The sequence below is a fragment of the Nanorana parkeri genome, unplaced genomic scaffold (assembly GCF_000935625.1).
Source record: "Nanorana parkeri isolate BGI_ZX_2015 unplaced genomic scaffold, ASM93562v1 scaffold1296, whole genome shotgun sequence".
Taxonomy (NCBI): Eukaryota; Metazoa; Chordata; class Amphibia; order Anura; family Dicroglossidae; genus Nanorana; species Nanorana parkeri.
This window is the reverse complement of record NW_017307564.1, coordinates 464,789-481,497: the sequence shown is the minus strand read 5'-3', so window position 1 is coordinate 481,497 and position 16,709 is coordinate 464,789. Positions and strand designations below refer to the sequence as shown.

At 47.2% G+C, this 16,709-nt stretch overlaps 1 protein-coding gene across 1 annotated transcript in view; it reads left to right on the top strand.

Annotated features, from left to right (window-relative positions):
• The first annotated feature begins 8,916 nt into the window (after nt 1-8,916).
• UBE2W (ubiquitin conjugating enzyme E2 W (putative)) overlaps nt 8,917-16,709 on the top strand; it is a 42,671-nt gene continuing 34,878 nt past the window's right edge. The window contains exon 1 of the mRNA XM_018569175.1: nt 8,917-8,986. Coding sequence (XP_018424677.1) covers nt 8,972-8,986 — 15 coding nt within the window. The 5' untranslated portion in view covers nt 8,917-8,971. The remainder of the gene's footprint in view (nt 8,987-16,709) is intronic.

The window sequence follows — 16,709 nt, the reverse complement described above, 5'->3', positions numbered from 1 at the left end:
TAGGTGTAAGGCTCCGTTCACGCTATGGCGTTTTGTCGCATGTATTTGTGCTTGCTGAAACGCACAGCAGAAAAAATACCATGTATTACTATAGCCCCCATTCACACCTAAATGTAGAGTCACGTGTACAAAAACGCGCAACTTAGTAAAACACGCATAATCTGCACTGAAACGCTGTCACCTTGGTGTGAACGGGGACTAAAGCTGGCCATACACTTTACAACCATCGCACGACTTTCGTCTTGCGATGGTTGTAAAGTAATTAAAAGCTTGGACAGGCAGATCGTACTTGCGATCATCGAAAGCACGCCCCGCTGAGGGGAGGGCTTCCGATGATTCCAATGCCGCACGGGCAGTGTGCACTTGCGCACACCGGCCCGTGCGGCATTTGTCTCCCGAGAACGCCACTAACCCGCCGACAATCGCACGATTCTCGGCGCGTTTTCAAGCCTGCTCAGGAGGCAAAAGACGTGCGACCGTACAGTAGAAACGGTTGCACGCCTACCATACACCTTGCGATTATCGTACGATCGCGGGATCACCCGATAATCGGCAGGTGTATGGGCACCTTTAGGGTGGCAACGCTGCCTTTCCATGCTCTTCATGCAGTGGTAGCGTTGTCATTAAATGTGTGTTGCTGTGGTGGATTATGCAGTGACGCGCTGATGTTATAATCACACACATGTCCAGCACCACCTGAGATTCTAAAATGCCTCTATTCAGGCTGACCGCTACAGGTCTGGTTGACAGCGAATCTTGGAGTGACTTCATTAGATGTCTTGTTATACAGTGTCATGCATACGCTGCAAGTGGGGGTTGCGGCAATGAGCAGCGGTGTAGTGCATGGCACTAAAAGCAAAACTGACTCAAATGTGAATAAATTTGTTTTTTTTTTAAATCAAAGACAAAACACAATCATACTACTTCGGTTATAAGTCACTTCGTAGAAGTTTTACTGCTAGAGGGTTTAGTTGTACTAATATTGCTAAAAAAAAAACCTGTAAATCAATCTGATCTTATTTACATGTTCACAGGGCTGGTGCAAGGATTTTTGCCTACACAGGCAAAGGGGGATTCTTGCGCCCCACCCACCCTTAGTTGGCTGCCTATACAGCCTTGTGCTAGCACTAGAAATTGGATATTTCAAATTGCAATAGCCAATAACAGGCTGGCTACTGCACCCGCCCACTGCCTGCTGTCAATCAGCAGAGGAGGGACCTGAAATTCTCCATCAGGTCCACCTCTGCTGATTGACAGCAGGCAGTGGGCGGGTGCAATAGCCAGCCTCTTATTGGCTACTGCAATTTAAAAGAGCCAATAACAGGTTGGCTATCGCGGTCAGCTGCTGGAATGGGGAGGATCGTGGCTGAGAGCAGAAGCGCAGCGCGGAGGGTGAGCAGACGGGACGGGGGACGGAAGGTCACATACTGTTGGAGGTTTCTCCTTACAGGCTGTAATCGGCTGTCTGTCCCTCTGACACAGATCACTCCAGCCAATTACAGCCTATAGGGAGAAACTGCTGACAGTCTGTGAGGTGAAGGGGACGGGCACAGTTATCTGCCGGGACAGGGATTCCATTTCTCCGCCCCCCCCCCCCCCCCAAACACCACCCAACCACAATAGCACTGTGAGCTGCGCACACACACACACACACACACACACACACACACACACAGCGCGCCCTCAGGCGGCCGCTTGTGCTGCCTTGCACTAGTGCCAACACTGCATGTTCATCTTTCTAAAGTAATCGCATTGAGCTACCAAGAGCTCCATCTAGTGGCTAAACCATCTCATGTTTAGTTTAATAATTTGTACTGAGATTGTAGTCCTTCACAGGAGTGAGCTTGGAGAGGTGGCTACTTTACAACACACACAAGGGCCATAAGGGAACAAAAGTAGCCACCCTCCAGAAGGCAGGACAGTGTCGGCACCAATTCAGAGATGATTTGAGGATCTATAGCTGAGTGATGCACAAATAAGGTCCAATATTGTTACTGGTTAAGATACTTATATGCATTTTTAGGATTTATTTCCTGAGTTTAGTGTTACTTTAATACAGCACTAAACATACAAAGAGAGATCCTGTGAAAATCTGAAAGCTCATGTAAAAAAATATATGTATAACATAAATATTGTAATATCTAAAAATATGCACTGGCTGGGAATACCAACATTAGTGAATAAAAGGTAAAAGCCATATGCAGTAGCAAAGGTTTAGATAAGGGTCTATCAGCAAAGGCTGAGTGGGCTGATTCCAATGCAGAGAACCTTACACAGAATAGCTGCTCCTAGCAGTGTAACCCGTTCTGACTTCATCCCATTGCCATTCAGTTTACTGAAAAGCTTAGTTGTATTACTCCTAATTAGCTGAGAAAGTTGCCTACAGTTCCAGTCACCCACAGTGATCCTGTTTCTGCTTTGTGAACTTAGTGTATTCAGCACTTTACACAAAACGCTTCTTTCTCAAATGAAAAATATTTTAGGCTACATTACGCCCAGAATGTTGGGGCCACAAATATAATGAAGTGGCCCCATGGGATTGTGTCACCCCCTGCACCCACTTAATTTAGTCATTTTAATTCAAACAGTAATTTTAATCATAGTTAATGTACAGCACTTCTAGAACTTTCTGTGGGCTGTTTCTGGTTTCCCCATTTTATCTGTTTCAGGTTACCCTTACTAGCTGTCACTTCAGTTCTGCCTGGAGATTGCTGTCACTGGGAAGATCTCAGGACTAATATCGATGTGATTAGTAGCCTAGTTTTGGTAGGAAAAGTAAACAACCAATCAGCTGTTGGACTCACCTTTAAATGTTTTCAGTCAGAAGCTCTCCTCAGCAGTAATCTTCTTCAACACAACTTGCCCCGCACTCCCTCCCTTGTTGCGGCTATGCTTTTTTGGGGGTATTGTTGCCCACATATGTGGGTGGACAGTGTTTACTGGTATATTGGACCGGTGTGATGAGTATGGCTCGAGTCTGGGTGACTGAGCTAATTTATGTTTGAAGCTTTATATTTGAAGTTTCTTAAAAAGTGTTGTTGAATTTAAAAAAATAACAAATTATTTGCTTTAACCCCAATAAAGGGCCACAGCCAATTCTTTCCACTAATATTGTTGTGTAGTCTCTATTTATTTCATTATAGGTCAATGTATTTGTTGGTGCTGTGGGGTCTACACTCCCATGAAAGAAGGCTGGACTTGGATAGGGGTCAAATAGCTCACTTGCCTCCCAGCACCTAGTAAAGTTATATCAGCTGTGAGTTTTAGTTACAGGTGTACATGAATTAGTAGGCTGTAGCCAGTACCTGGGAATTGAGGACACAACCTGTGCCACATACTATGAAACTGTACCTGATACCCAACAGTGAAAGGCCTACCTAGAAGGCTACAGCTTGACAGCAAACCTGAAATGCAACAGGAGGAAGCCAGCAGTCACTTCATTCATCACGTACAGTACTCAGTGGGGATCGAGCTGAAGAGGGGGATTTTGTTACACCTCTGGTCCAACAACCCTGGAATGTGAGTGGCCCAAAAGCCAATATGGCAGGCAGTATCGGTTGTTGGATGTGTAGGTCGGATGACTGTAGTCCACACCGAGCAGAAACCAGGTGCAGGGACATAGCAGCGCTCGAGCAGGGGGCAGGAGCGCAGCCGGGACAAAAACTGCACGGAAGTAACAGCCGAACAGAGTGGAACCGATTCAAGAGACAGAGTCAGGAAGAAGGCCAAGGTCACTAACAGCCGGGCAGCAAGGTACAGAATGGTAAGTCAGAGACGGTGTCAGGATACAGGCCATGGTCACTAACAGCCAGACAGAAGAGGTACAAGGCAAAAGATAACAGGCAGAGTTTAATAGGCAGGCTGAGGTCACAACGAGAAGCAGAATAGCAGGTTAGGTCATAGGTTCAAAAACAATCTGAAGACCATTCAGCAATATGTCCATGTCGCATTCCAGTTTAAATAGGCCTTTTGGCGGCAACACCAGTGCTCAGTGTGTGTGCACTATAATCCATGTCTGGCAGTGACCCATCATACAGGGCCACACACTAGAGTATTCGCACGGACATATGCCCGCACTGGTCCTTTCAAACTAGGAAGCACTGGACCTTCCTCACAACAGCACTGAAGCTGTAAAAAAGAGAAGATACAGCCATTGTCAGGTGACACACTGGATGTCACGGTCCGGGAACCTGAGGCACTGGGGAACATAGGCTCCGGGGTTCACAGAGTGGGTCAGGACAGGCTGAGCGGAAATTATGCCTGGGATGCAGGTCACAGGGAACCCAGGGACTGAAGTGAGTGCATGGTACTGGGGGTCTAAGGAGGGCCAGGTCTTCATCAGAGCCCCAGGGAGTGAGAATGTTACGCTGCAGGACAGCTCCCAGGTTGTGGCCCTCTAACACACTCATGCAGGCACAGACAACAGGATACTGCAGAGGTGACAAATGCAACAGTTGCCGTACATAGGGTCCGGATACATCAAGGTGATCGGTATGTAGCAAAGAGTCAGTAACAGCATAGCTGGCTGACACAGACAGGCTCCCACACAGGAGCTGAATAGAGACTCACTGGTAATGCACAGGTGCAGCAGTACAGAGAGCTCACTGCATATAGTGATAACCATTCACTCGCTGGAAGCACAGGATCTCACTAGGAGCACGCAAGAAACTGAAGAAGACACAAGAAACAGAAAACAAGTCTCAAGAGACACAAAGCGGTCCAGCCGTAGTGAGCAGACATGTTGCTTGAATGCTGAGCAACAGGTGCAGGTAGCCCTTTAAAGGTGCCCATACACTGCACGATTCTCGTACGAGAATCGCTGGAAATCCAGTGATCATGCGATAATCGTGCAGTGTATGGAAGGCGTGCGACCGTTTCTACTGTACGGTCGAACAAGCAGGCTTGAAAACCCGCCGAGAATTGTGCTTGTTCGACAACTGCCGAACAGGCCGGTGTGCGCATGCGCACACTGCCTGTTTGCAGTGATCGGAAGCCCGCCCCTCATTGCGGTCATCGCAAGCCCGCCCCACAGCGGGGCGGGCTTTCGATGATCGCAAGTACAATCTGCCTGTCCAAGATGGGCAGATCGTACAAGCTTTTAATAAGCTTACGACCATCGCAAGACAAAAGTCTTGCGATGGTCGTAAGGTGTATAAGCACCTTAACACAGAGGTTCAGACCTGATTGTCAGGAAGCCAAGCGCCTTAGACAGCGAGCAAAATCCGGCACTGGATCAATGCTCACTGTGACACTGGACAAAGGGAAACACATTCCATTTAAAGCACAATTGACAGAAAACAGCCCAGAGCTAGAAGTAAAGCAGAGCTGTCATATATCAACCTGTTAGAAAACCATATTCTGGTCTGGGGTTTCTCTCTGGTTCATATTCCATAATTCTGGCTGTAATGGAGATACCTTCCTAAAATGTGGTTACACTAATGTATAAGTAGAAACAATCAGCTAGACAACAAACATGCCTATATTACGAGGACTGATTGGACACATTACACCCCTTAAGGAGGACATACATAAGATTCATATCATATTTGATGTCAATCAAATCATTATTTCATTTTGTTTAATAATATGTTAATTGTCGGATTGTAAAAAAATGTCATCTGGAAATATATAGTTGGCATTCAGAGTGCATCTGATGGGCATGTGCTGAACATCTCAATACACTTTAAAACCCTTCAAGCACAACCCTCAGACCCCTGGGTTGGTTATATTATTTGAGTAAATGTCCTTTTCATGGAGTTCTCATCTCCATGAAAACTATGAAGGAATGCTAAGTGTCATTTATGAGAGCCAGGGACAATAGTACACAATTATGAACTTACTCTTCAGGGGATTAGACTCTTCACGAAAGACAAGGTACATTTTATTGAATACTTTGAGTCTCTGAACGTTGTAACCTGAAATTAAAGCACATATTGCCTCTTTGAAGAAAATTACCATATTATAAACTCTGACTTTTATTTTCCTGTTTGGGTGTGGCGGTGAGTGTCACGGACATTTCTGAATTGCTACAGCAGATGCTGTAAACAATGAGTGTTTCCATCAAAACACATGGCCGTGGCTACTGTCTGTGTAAAGCTTTTACTGTTCTGTAAACCAGCCTGAGTGAGAGACACCCTTAGTCTGCTGGTGCTTATATAGTCTTCCCGTGGTCTTGAAAATCATTGCGCAGGGTGAGACAGAGATTGCAATACGTCACATTGTCCACTATTCTTATAGCTGCAGATCTGCTGATTACAGATATATTTAAGTTGTATGACCAGTGTAATTAAAACTTAAAGTGCAACTCCAAATATTTTATTGTCATTAGTTGAGAAGGGAGAACCTTTCCGATTTAATTTACTGACTACGTCCCCACTCATGAAGTCTGCATTCACTTCGTTTCCTTCTGATCAGCTACCATCATGGCAAGGATTGGGGTGTATTCTCCCCTAAGGGGTATAAACATTAATGCCATTTGACGAGAGTCTCTATCCCTGTTCCACTACATTTAAAAATATGTGTTTGTTGCTGTGCTCCTGTTAGAAAGATTTCTAAGGCAGGCAGTGAAGGATAATCTCCATTCAGGAACACAAACAATAAGGACCCAATGGAGGTCCAACACTTCTGCATCTGCTACACAGTGCCATAGCAAACTAACAGGTTCACAAAAGGGTGAAGAGTTTGGAGGAGGCAGGAGAAATGAAAAATCTAGGCCAAAATAGCCGATTGGGAAAAATTCTCCAATTCCCCTCACTTTCCAGTTCAGTTATGTTGTCATAGATTGTTCACTTCTCCTGTCTTCTCCAAACTCTTCTCCCTTTTAGTGAATAACCCTGTTAATGTACAATTAGGTTTTAGATCTACTTTAAGAAACCCGACAAATGTGAAAATGGACTGCCAAGGCGCTCAGTGTGTCAGGCTGAAACTCAATTGAAGAGCAAGATTAAAATAGAGACATGTTAGCATAACTTGTAGCTCCACAACTTCCAAATGATCCCATAATGTTTAGATGGCCTATATAGATATATCAATAGTGACTGAGCTACTCACTATTTTCACCGTAGCCACGTTGACTGATACCTAAATCCTTAGTAAGAATCTGTCTGGCAAGTAGCAGGTCATCAATAATTAATCCCCGGCTGCTTTCTCCAGTCTCTGGGGTGCCTTCCAAAGAAACAACTGTCTGCTACCACATACATAGAAGCAAAGACTGGAAAAGGTGATGCTTTCAGTGTGAGGGTACTCCTCAGTCAGGCACCAGTTTCCCCATCTCTCACAGAATAGCTAGCTGCTCGATCACTGGCGGTAAGCATGCTGTGCAGTCTCGAAGTGGAAGCACCACTGCTGGACTTGTATGAGCTGTCTCCTCTTTCCACTGGCTTTCTAAGGTTGAGGTTAAGTGTTTGCATAGCACAGTCATGAACAAATGGCATAAAGACTGCAGCTGAGCCCCTGCCAGACCCTGACGCTGATCCAGCTCTAAGGGGGTTCACCCGAATAAATTGCAGTGCCCTTGTTCTATCAAAGATTGTGACTGCGTTAGAATGTGTGACCGGTCACGTGTTCACACATTTTAACGTAATCACATCCACTTTTTCGGCGGTGGAATATGTGCCCGGCAAAAGGTGAAGAATTGCAACGCTTTCTCAGCTGTTCCAGGGCAGATCGGCATCGCAAATGGTATGTGCGGGAGAACCGATCTGCCCTGGTACAGCTGATCGGTCCTGAAATGTCACGTCTATCTGACTTTGTGGAATGTGACATCGCACTCACAAAGTCACATTATGTGAAAGCATTTCTAAACATGAACTGAACTTTTAGCTCCAGTTCACACCAATTGTGGCGCACTGCGGAAAAATGTAGCATGTCTGAAAGACGCACGGCAAGTCAACTCCAGTCAGCATTGCAGTGTGAACAGGGGGCATAGGAAACAATTGTTGTCTGTGTGCTCTGGCGGTGACCTGCGTTATTCATGTGCAGGAATGTGCATGTGTGGTCACTGCACATAGTGTGAATGAGCCCTAATGGAACTGCAATATCTTTTACAGGAGTTATGTTCACAACAGTGCAGTCAAAATCAGTATGCGTTTCATTGTTTGCAGGAACGCAGGTGTGCACAGGGTGCCATTTACAATAAATGGCATTGCAATGCTCCACACCGCAGGACGTTTGTAGCCGCGCAATGTGGTAAAGAACGCATACATCTTAATGGGCTCTTCCTTTCCTTCTCCACTGTTTTATTCAGGGTTGTGAGGAAAATAAAATATCACATATCAGGGCCATGCCGGACATGGGTGCTGACAAGCCCATTTTTTTGCCAACCCCACACCTCCGTGAAACGAAGGTGGCAGTGCTGCCTGTGTGTGTGACACGGAGACAGGTAAAAGTGCGCACTCAACAGACAGGGAGCTCAGAGTCAGTCAGTCTGTGATTCTATCAAGATCAGCACCCCCCACCCCCTTTGCCCCCATGAGTGAGCGGCTGCCTCCATTGGCCTCACTGGTACCATGGGGGGACCATGGGACAGCCTAGCACTCCAACTTCAGCAACTTTTCACTCCTGGCACCTGAACAGAGTGGCTTTCAAGTGTAAGGAAGTTGGGGAAACAGCTGCTGGGTGATGTCTGTATTAAAGTGTTCCTGTTGCATTGCCCTGCATGGTAGAATTCAGGGTTCACTTTAACTCTAACAGTAAAGCTTTTCATTTCCTATTAGAGGCCTTTAATAATTCTCTCAGGTCAGTCTACGGAACTGAAATACAAATATGAGTGCAGAGTTTAAAGATTAGCAAAAAGAAAAGTTAGAGCAAAAGGAATTAATCCATTCATCCCCAGCCTCTCCCCACCTCCCCACTCTGCACATGCGCAGCACAACACCGCACACAGCCCGGGCGCACGCGTGCTTGAGGAAGCTTTCGTGTCGGTCATGTGACATGTGACGTCACCACAGGAGGGAGGGGGCGGGATCCCATCATGGCGTCAATGCAGGTGAGTGGTGCGCGAATGTATATCCGGATGAGCCGTTTGTACAGCCATGTAATAGTGGGGATCGCAGGGGGTGGGGTGTACATAGTGGTGTCCTCTGCGGGGCTTCTTTTATTAGTTTGTTGGTAGTTTGTGTCGCTAACAGTCTCATATTAGATAACTGCGTGCTGTCACTTTTCTGCTACTCAGTGTGTATGACCGACGGTTACCTCAGATATACCCTTCACCCCTGGCACCCATCGTACACACCCTGACACCCATCGTACACACCATTCACCTATCATACAACCCCTGACACCCATCGTACACACCCTTCGCTCATCATACACAGCCTTCACCCCCTGACAACCATCATACACAGCCTTCACCCCCTGACACCCATGGTACACCCCCCTGACACCCATGGTACACCCCCCCTGAACACCCGCCGTACACCCATCATGCACAGCCTTCACCCATCATGCACAGCCTTCACCCCCTGACACCCATCATGCACACCCCCTGACACCCGCCGTACACACCCTCTGACACCCGTCGTACACACCCTTCATCCCCTGGCACCCGTCGTACACAGCCTTCATCCCCTGGCACCCATCATGCACAGCCTTCACCCCCTGACACCCATCATGCACACCCCCTGACACCCGCCGTACACACCCTCTGACACCCGTCGTACACACCCTTCATCCCCTGGCACCCGTCGTACACAGCCTTCATCCCCTGGCACCCATCATGCACAGCCTTCACCCCCTGACACCCATCATGCACACCCCCTGACACCCGCCGTACACACCCTCTGACACCCGTCGTACACACCCTTCATCCCCTGGCACCCGTCGTACACAGCCTTCATCCCCTGGCACCCATCATGCACAGCCTTCACCCCCTGACACCCATCATGCACACCCCCTGACACCCGCCGTACACACCCTCTGACACCCGTCGTACACACCCTTCATCCCCTGGCACCCGTCGTACACAGCCTTCATCCCCTGGCACCCATCATGCACAGCCTTCACCCCCTGACACCCATCATGCACACCCCCTGACACCCGCCGTACACACCCTCTGACACCCGTCGTACACACCCTTCATCCCCTGGCACCCGTCGTACACAGCCTTCATCCCCTGGCACCCATCATGCACAGCCTTCACCCCCTGACACCCATCATGCACACCCCCTGACACCCGCCGTACACACCCTCTGACACCCGTCGTACACACCCTTCATCCCCTGGCACCCGTCGTACACAGCCTTCATCCCCTGGCACCCATCATGCACAGCCTTCACCCCCTGACACCCATCATGCACACCCCCTGACACCCGCCGTACACACCCTCTGACACCCGTCGTACACACCCTTCATCCCCTGGCACCCGTCGTACACAGCCTTCATCCCCTGGCACCCATCATGCACAGCCTTCACCCATCATGCACAGCCTTCACCCCCCTGGCGCCCATCATACACAGCCTTCACCCATCCCTTACACAGACTTCACCCATCCCTTACACAGCCTATCATACACTGCCTACACCCCCTGACACCCATCCATTACACAGCCTACACACCCTGACACCCATCATACACAACCTCCACCCCCTGACACCCATCCCATTTGCAGCCTCCACCCCCTGACACCCATCGTACACAGCCTTCACCCATCCCTTACACAGCCTATCATACACTGCCTACACCCCCTGACACCCATCATGCACAGCCTTCACCCCCTGACACCCATCATGCACAGCCTTCACCCCCTGACACCCATCATGCACAGCCTTCACCCCCTGACACCCATCATGCACAGCCTTCACCCCCCTGACACCCATCGTACACAGTCTTTACCCCCTGACACCCATCGTACACAGCCTTCACCCATCCCTTACACAGCCTTCACCCATCCCTTACACAGCCTATCATACACTGCCTACACCCCCTCACACCCATCCATTACACAGCCTTCACACATCCCTTACATAGCCTTCACCCATCCCTTACACAGCCTACACCCATTATACACAGCCTACACCCCCTGACACCTATCATACACAGCCTACACCCCCTGACACCCATCATACACAGCCTACACCCATCATACACAGCCTACACCCCCTGACACCCATCATACACAGCCTACACCCCCTGACACCCATCATACACAGCCTTCACCCCCTGACACCCATCCATTACACAGCCTACACCCATCATACACAGCCTTCACACGCTGACAGCCTTCACCCCCTGACACCCATTTCATTCACAACCTCCACCCCCTGACACCCATCCCATTTGCAGCCTCCACCCCCTGACACCCATTCCATAAACAGCCTGAAAAGTTGACACTAACACCATAGTCATCCTGCATCCTCAACACGTATGTTGTATGTAGGCCATACCCCATCACTAATCCCATGCACGGTCTGATCCCCTGCCAGTCATCCCATACAAAGCCTGCACCCTTCACCCCCAGCTCTGTATGGGATGAGCCGATGCTATGAAATGCACAATAACCTTCATAATTGGAATCTGCCTTCACTAACTTCCTTCTTCACATCATATTTATTACTGAAGTTGGAATGTGCTTTAAATAGAGTGTACAATGTCCAAGGTGCACCCGGTGTTTTATGTCCCGTGCACAATCCGAGTCTCCGTGGTGCTTATTTGTAGACTTCCTTCTCCACACTCTGCACTGGAGCCTTGGGATAGTCTTTTGGTAGAAGGTCAAAGAGCACACTAGCAGAAATCCATGACTTTGTCTAGAAGATACCCAGTGTCCACCCCATGCTTGATTGAAGCTGCAAGCAGGGCTGAGTTCTGGAGCGGAGAAGATATGAGAAGTATCGGTACTGTGTGCAGCACAGCACCAAACCACATATATTCTGTTGTGTAGATTTAAATGACAGCTCAATCCTCACATGCATTGGGGGGTGATAGGATTCTTTAAGTCATAACTGCAGCTTGGATCCCTGGATGTCACTCCTTTTTTCTTTTTTTAATAATTCTTTAACTTAGCCGTGTTTGGAAGAGGACCTGTCGCCCATACACTTCATCCGACATATATGTGATATGTGTACTGGATAGTCCGTGGGAGTCTTTCTTCCTCAGCAGATCAATAATTTGCTCTCTTCCTCTGTAAATATGTAACAAGAAGGAAGACTGACATCACTGTGCCAAGCGATGGAGTCATTATTGGTTTTTAGTCGTGATTCTATCTTAAAAGCGGAACTGAAGTCAACTCCCCTCGCTCCCTTGCTGGTGTTCTAAAAGAATCCTGGACTTCGTTAGAAATGTGGACCAGAAGAGGTGATTGCGTCCAGAAATTTCACAGGCTATTTGCCTGTATTGCAAATGTGCTGGGAAGCGTGTCCAGATAATTTACAGGCAAGGTCACACTTCCCGGCTCATGTGCAATTGGCAGTGAAATTTGTGGACCCGATCAGAGGGTCTGAGCATGCTCGTTAAGCTGACGCCCCCCAAATCATCACCAAATGCAGTCAACGCCCCTGGAAGTGACGCTTGGGTCCAGATTTCTACAGCTGCCCTTACACCTTGCGATCATCGGACGAAACTTTTCGCTTGTTGATCGAACCGTTGCTAAAGCCTGCACCCTTCACCCCCAGCTCTGTATGGGATGAGCCGATGCTATGAAATGCACAATAACCTTCATAATTGGAATCTGCCTTCACTAACTTCCTTCTTCACATCATATTTATTACTGAAGTTGGAATGTGCTTTAAATAGAGTGTACAATGTCCAAGGTGCACCCGGTGTTTTATGTCCCGTGCACAATCCGAGTCTCCGTGGTGCTTATTTGTAGACTTCCTTCTCCACACTCTGCACTGGAGCCTTGGGATAGTCTTTTGGTAGAAGGTCAAAGAGCACACTAGCAGAAATCCATGACTTTGTCTAGAAGATACCCAGTGTCCACCCCATGCTTGATTGAAGCTGCAAGCAGGGCTGAGTTCTGGAGCGGAGAAGATATGAGAAGTATCGGTACTGTGTGCAGCACAGCACCAAACCACATATATTCTGTTGTGTAGATTTAAATGACAGCTCAATCCTCACATGCATTGGGGGGTGATAGGATTCTTTAAGTCATAACTGCAGCTTGGATCCCTGGATGTCACTCCTTTTTTCTTTTTTTAATAATTCTTTAACTTAGCCGTGTTTGGAAGAGGACCTGTCGCCCATACACTTCATCCGACATATATGTGATATGTGTACTGGATAGTCCGTGGGAGTCTTTCTTCCTCAGCAGATCAATAATTTGCTCTCTTCCTCTGTAAATATGTAACAAGAAGGAAGACTGACATCACTGTGCCAAGCGATGGAGTCATTATTGGTTTTTAGTCGTGATTCTATCTTAAAAGCGGAACTGAAGTCAACTCCCCTCGCTCCCTTGCTGGTGTTCTAAAAGAATCCTGGACTTCGTTAGAAATGTGGACCAGAAGAGGTGATTGCGTCCAGAAATTTCACAGGCTATTTGCCTGTATTGCAAATGTGCTGGGAAGCGTGTCCAGATAATTTACAGGCAAGGTCACACTTCCCGGCTCATGTGCAATTGGCAGTGAAATTTGTGGACCCGATCAGAGGGTCTGAGCATGCTCGTTAAGCTGACGCCCCCCAAATCATCACCAAATGCAGTCAACGCCCCTGGAAGTGACGCTTGGGTCCAGATTTCTACAGCTGCCCTTACACCTTGCGATCATCGGACGAAACTTTTCGCTTGTTGATCGAACCGTTGCTACGATTTTCGTACGGCAGCCCCATCCTGCCCCGATTATCGGAAGGTTCAATGAGCCTGTAGTGAAAAAAAAACACCTGGATGAATTCCGGTAAACGACCGCATGTATTTTCATATGCGCGGTGCTACTCGTATGAATTTTGACGTACGGAAACGCCACCAACCTCACGAAAATCGTACGATCGACCAAAGTTTTCTAACCTGCTTGGTAGTCAAGTCGATCGATTGTACAGTATTTGCGGTTGTACACTGCCCATCAACCTTATGAATATCGGACGAAAACGCGATCGCATGCGGAAATGGTCCGATAATCGTAAGGTGTATGGGCACCTTAACTGGTCCAGGATTCTACCAGAACAAAGGCACCAACACTTTCAGCCAGTCTTTTTTTGGGTTCAAGATCTTTTGCATTTTTGAATGGATGGTAATGCAAGGGCAACAAAAAATGAAAGTGTGTTCACACTGCTGCATTGCCATACATTGTGCTGAAAAATATAGAGCATGATCTACTTTTTTCAACGCATCAAAAATGCGTGCTGACGCATCGCAAGCTATTAGTAAAGTGTGTCCACCCAGGACATGTTATTTCACATAAACTTGCAAGAAAAAAAAAATGCAACAGAACAGATCGGAAGGTACAATGGCAAGTCAATGGAGCTTCCGTCGTCCTGGGAGTACCTTCCGATTTTGGTGTGAATGCACCAGGCTGAACACTGGTCTGCAGGATATCACAGGTCGCTGACATGCATGTGGATTCAGGTACTTTTATTTTTCAGCCCATAGCCCTGTGTAGACGTATGACTTCAGCAGCTCAGTGGATACACAGGACATCTTCTCCTGCTTCTAGTGGCTGAATTGGACAGAAGTCTGAGCTTCCAGGGAGGCAGTGTAACGTGGTGCTGGATGGGTAAAGCGCAGGTTTGTTTTAAAGGGTTTGTAAACTCTCACATTTTATTTGCATATATCTACTGCTAGCTAGCAGTAGATATATGCAAAAAATTTAAACAAAAAAAAAAACGCTTTAAAAGCGATTTAGTCTTACCTGTGTCTTCGCCGCGCGTTCCCGTCCGAAAATCCAAAAATGCTCGGGCGGCCGCAAAGCATCTGGGGGCGGGAGCATGCGCAGTTTGGATTGGTCGGGAGCATGCGCAGTTTGGATTTTCGGCCTGGAGACGAGGAGAGACACAAGGTAAGTCTATGGACGCATGCAGACACCGTGGGGCAGGAAGTGCCAGCAAGGACAGAGGAGCCTGCGCTGGATCGGACACCCGCCGCAGCGCTGGATCGGAGGCTGAGAAGGACAGGAAAGAAGAAGAAGATCGGATTAATAGACATCATTTAAGGTAAGTGTTTTAATTAACATTGGGGAGGGGAAAAAGTTTTGACTTTAATGTCACTTTAATGTGTGTTGAATTTAGGGAACCCCCATTTTCTGTGTTATGTGTTCCCATGCACACAGCATAACTAAAAATAAAATGTATTTCTTGCCTTTTAGATGTATTTAGGTAGCAGGCCTTTGGGCAGACTGCAAGCTACTTACTACAATTTCATATGTCTACAATGACACATTTCTTACCCTAGCTGTCTGTTTGGAGCAGAGTTGTACATAGGAACTATATGCAGGTTCTAGAGGTTAGAATAGATGACAGCGTACAGATGAACTCCAGGCAAATAAAATCTCATCTCTTGCAGTGGGTCTAGCCCTGCATTGCAAGGGTTAAGTGCTCAATTTACCTTGGAAGCTAAAATAACAGAGATATACCTACCACGGTTGGCTCATCGATCGGTACTTTCAGTCTCAGCATTCTGAGGTCCCTGCAAGAAAAAAAAATAATGTCCTATACAGTGTATACTGGGTGTGAGGACACAGGGGACATTCTGTCACTGGAGCTGAGGAGGAGACAGGCTAAAGGACTGACCTAGGAGCCAGCCGATTGAGTATACATTTGTTATTTTAGCTTCCTAGGTAAAATGAGCACTTAACCATTGCAGTGCAGGGGTAGCCCCACTGCAAGTGATAAGATTTTATTTGCCCGGAGTTCTTTAACAAATGAACCCTGTTTTGCACACACAGTCCTGCTCTTCTAGTTTAGAAGTGATAATGAAATCTGCCCGCACGGACGGGGTTATTTATGGCAAACAAAGCTCCCCTGCCCCCTCAAACAGTGGGAACTAAGCAGGATTTGCAGTCTTGGATTCTCCACAAAAAAAGCACCTAAAAAATGTAAGCAGCAATTTAGTTGTGCGATGTGAAAGGGAATATAACACATATAAAGTGTGTGTCACCTCAGACTTGACTGCTTCTGATACATTGTGTGTTCACTTTCTTCTGAGAAGTCGCTGCTGTAGAAGACTATTATGTTATCGTGTGTGAAATAACCAATGAGTGCACATCCACTTACTGTGAGGTCTTCTAACCACAAGGACAAACATGTATTCCATTATATAGATTGAATGATGTGTGACCTCAGTAATGTGGAAACACTCTCTGGCTGGTCACGTTATCACCGGCATTGTGTACATTTCGGCGTTTGTGTTTACACAGCAAGCCACACCTGCCAGTCCTTGGGCCCACGTCCTGCTGTGCTTACATTACAGTTTTCACGAGGGGTACGAGGACTTCAAGAAGACATTGCGGATACACTCAGGGCAGTAAGGTGACTTGTATTCTGCTCATTCTGCGTCTGCTTTTTAAGCAAGCATCTGTGTAAAATATACCAGTAGGAAACAGTGTTGTGTTTCTTATAGGACACCGCATTCACTTCTAGTGTTATGGTTAAAATTGCTCCAAAATATACAGCCATTTCTTTGTGTAGTTCAGAATTAAATATGTACATTGGAGAAGCCATTTATGCTCCTTACTTGGGAAAACCCGATACTGGTATCGGTGCTGACACAGAATATTTAAGCGAGTACTTGTACTCGCCCAAATGCTCCCGATGCTTATCCTCATACCAGAACTTCCGGTATCAGGAAGACG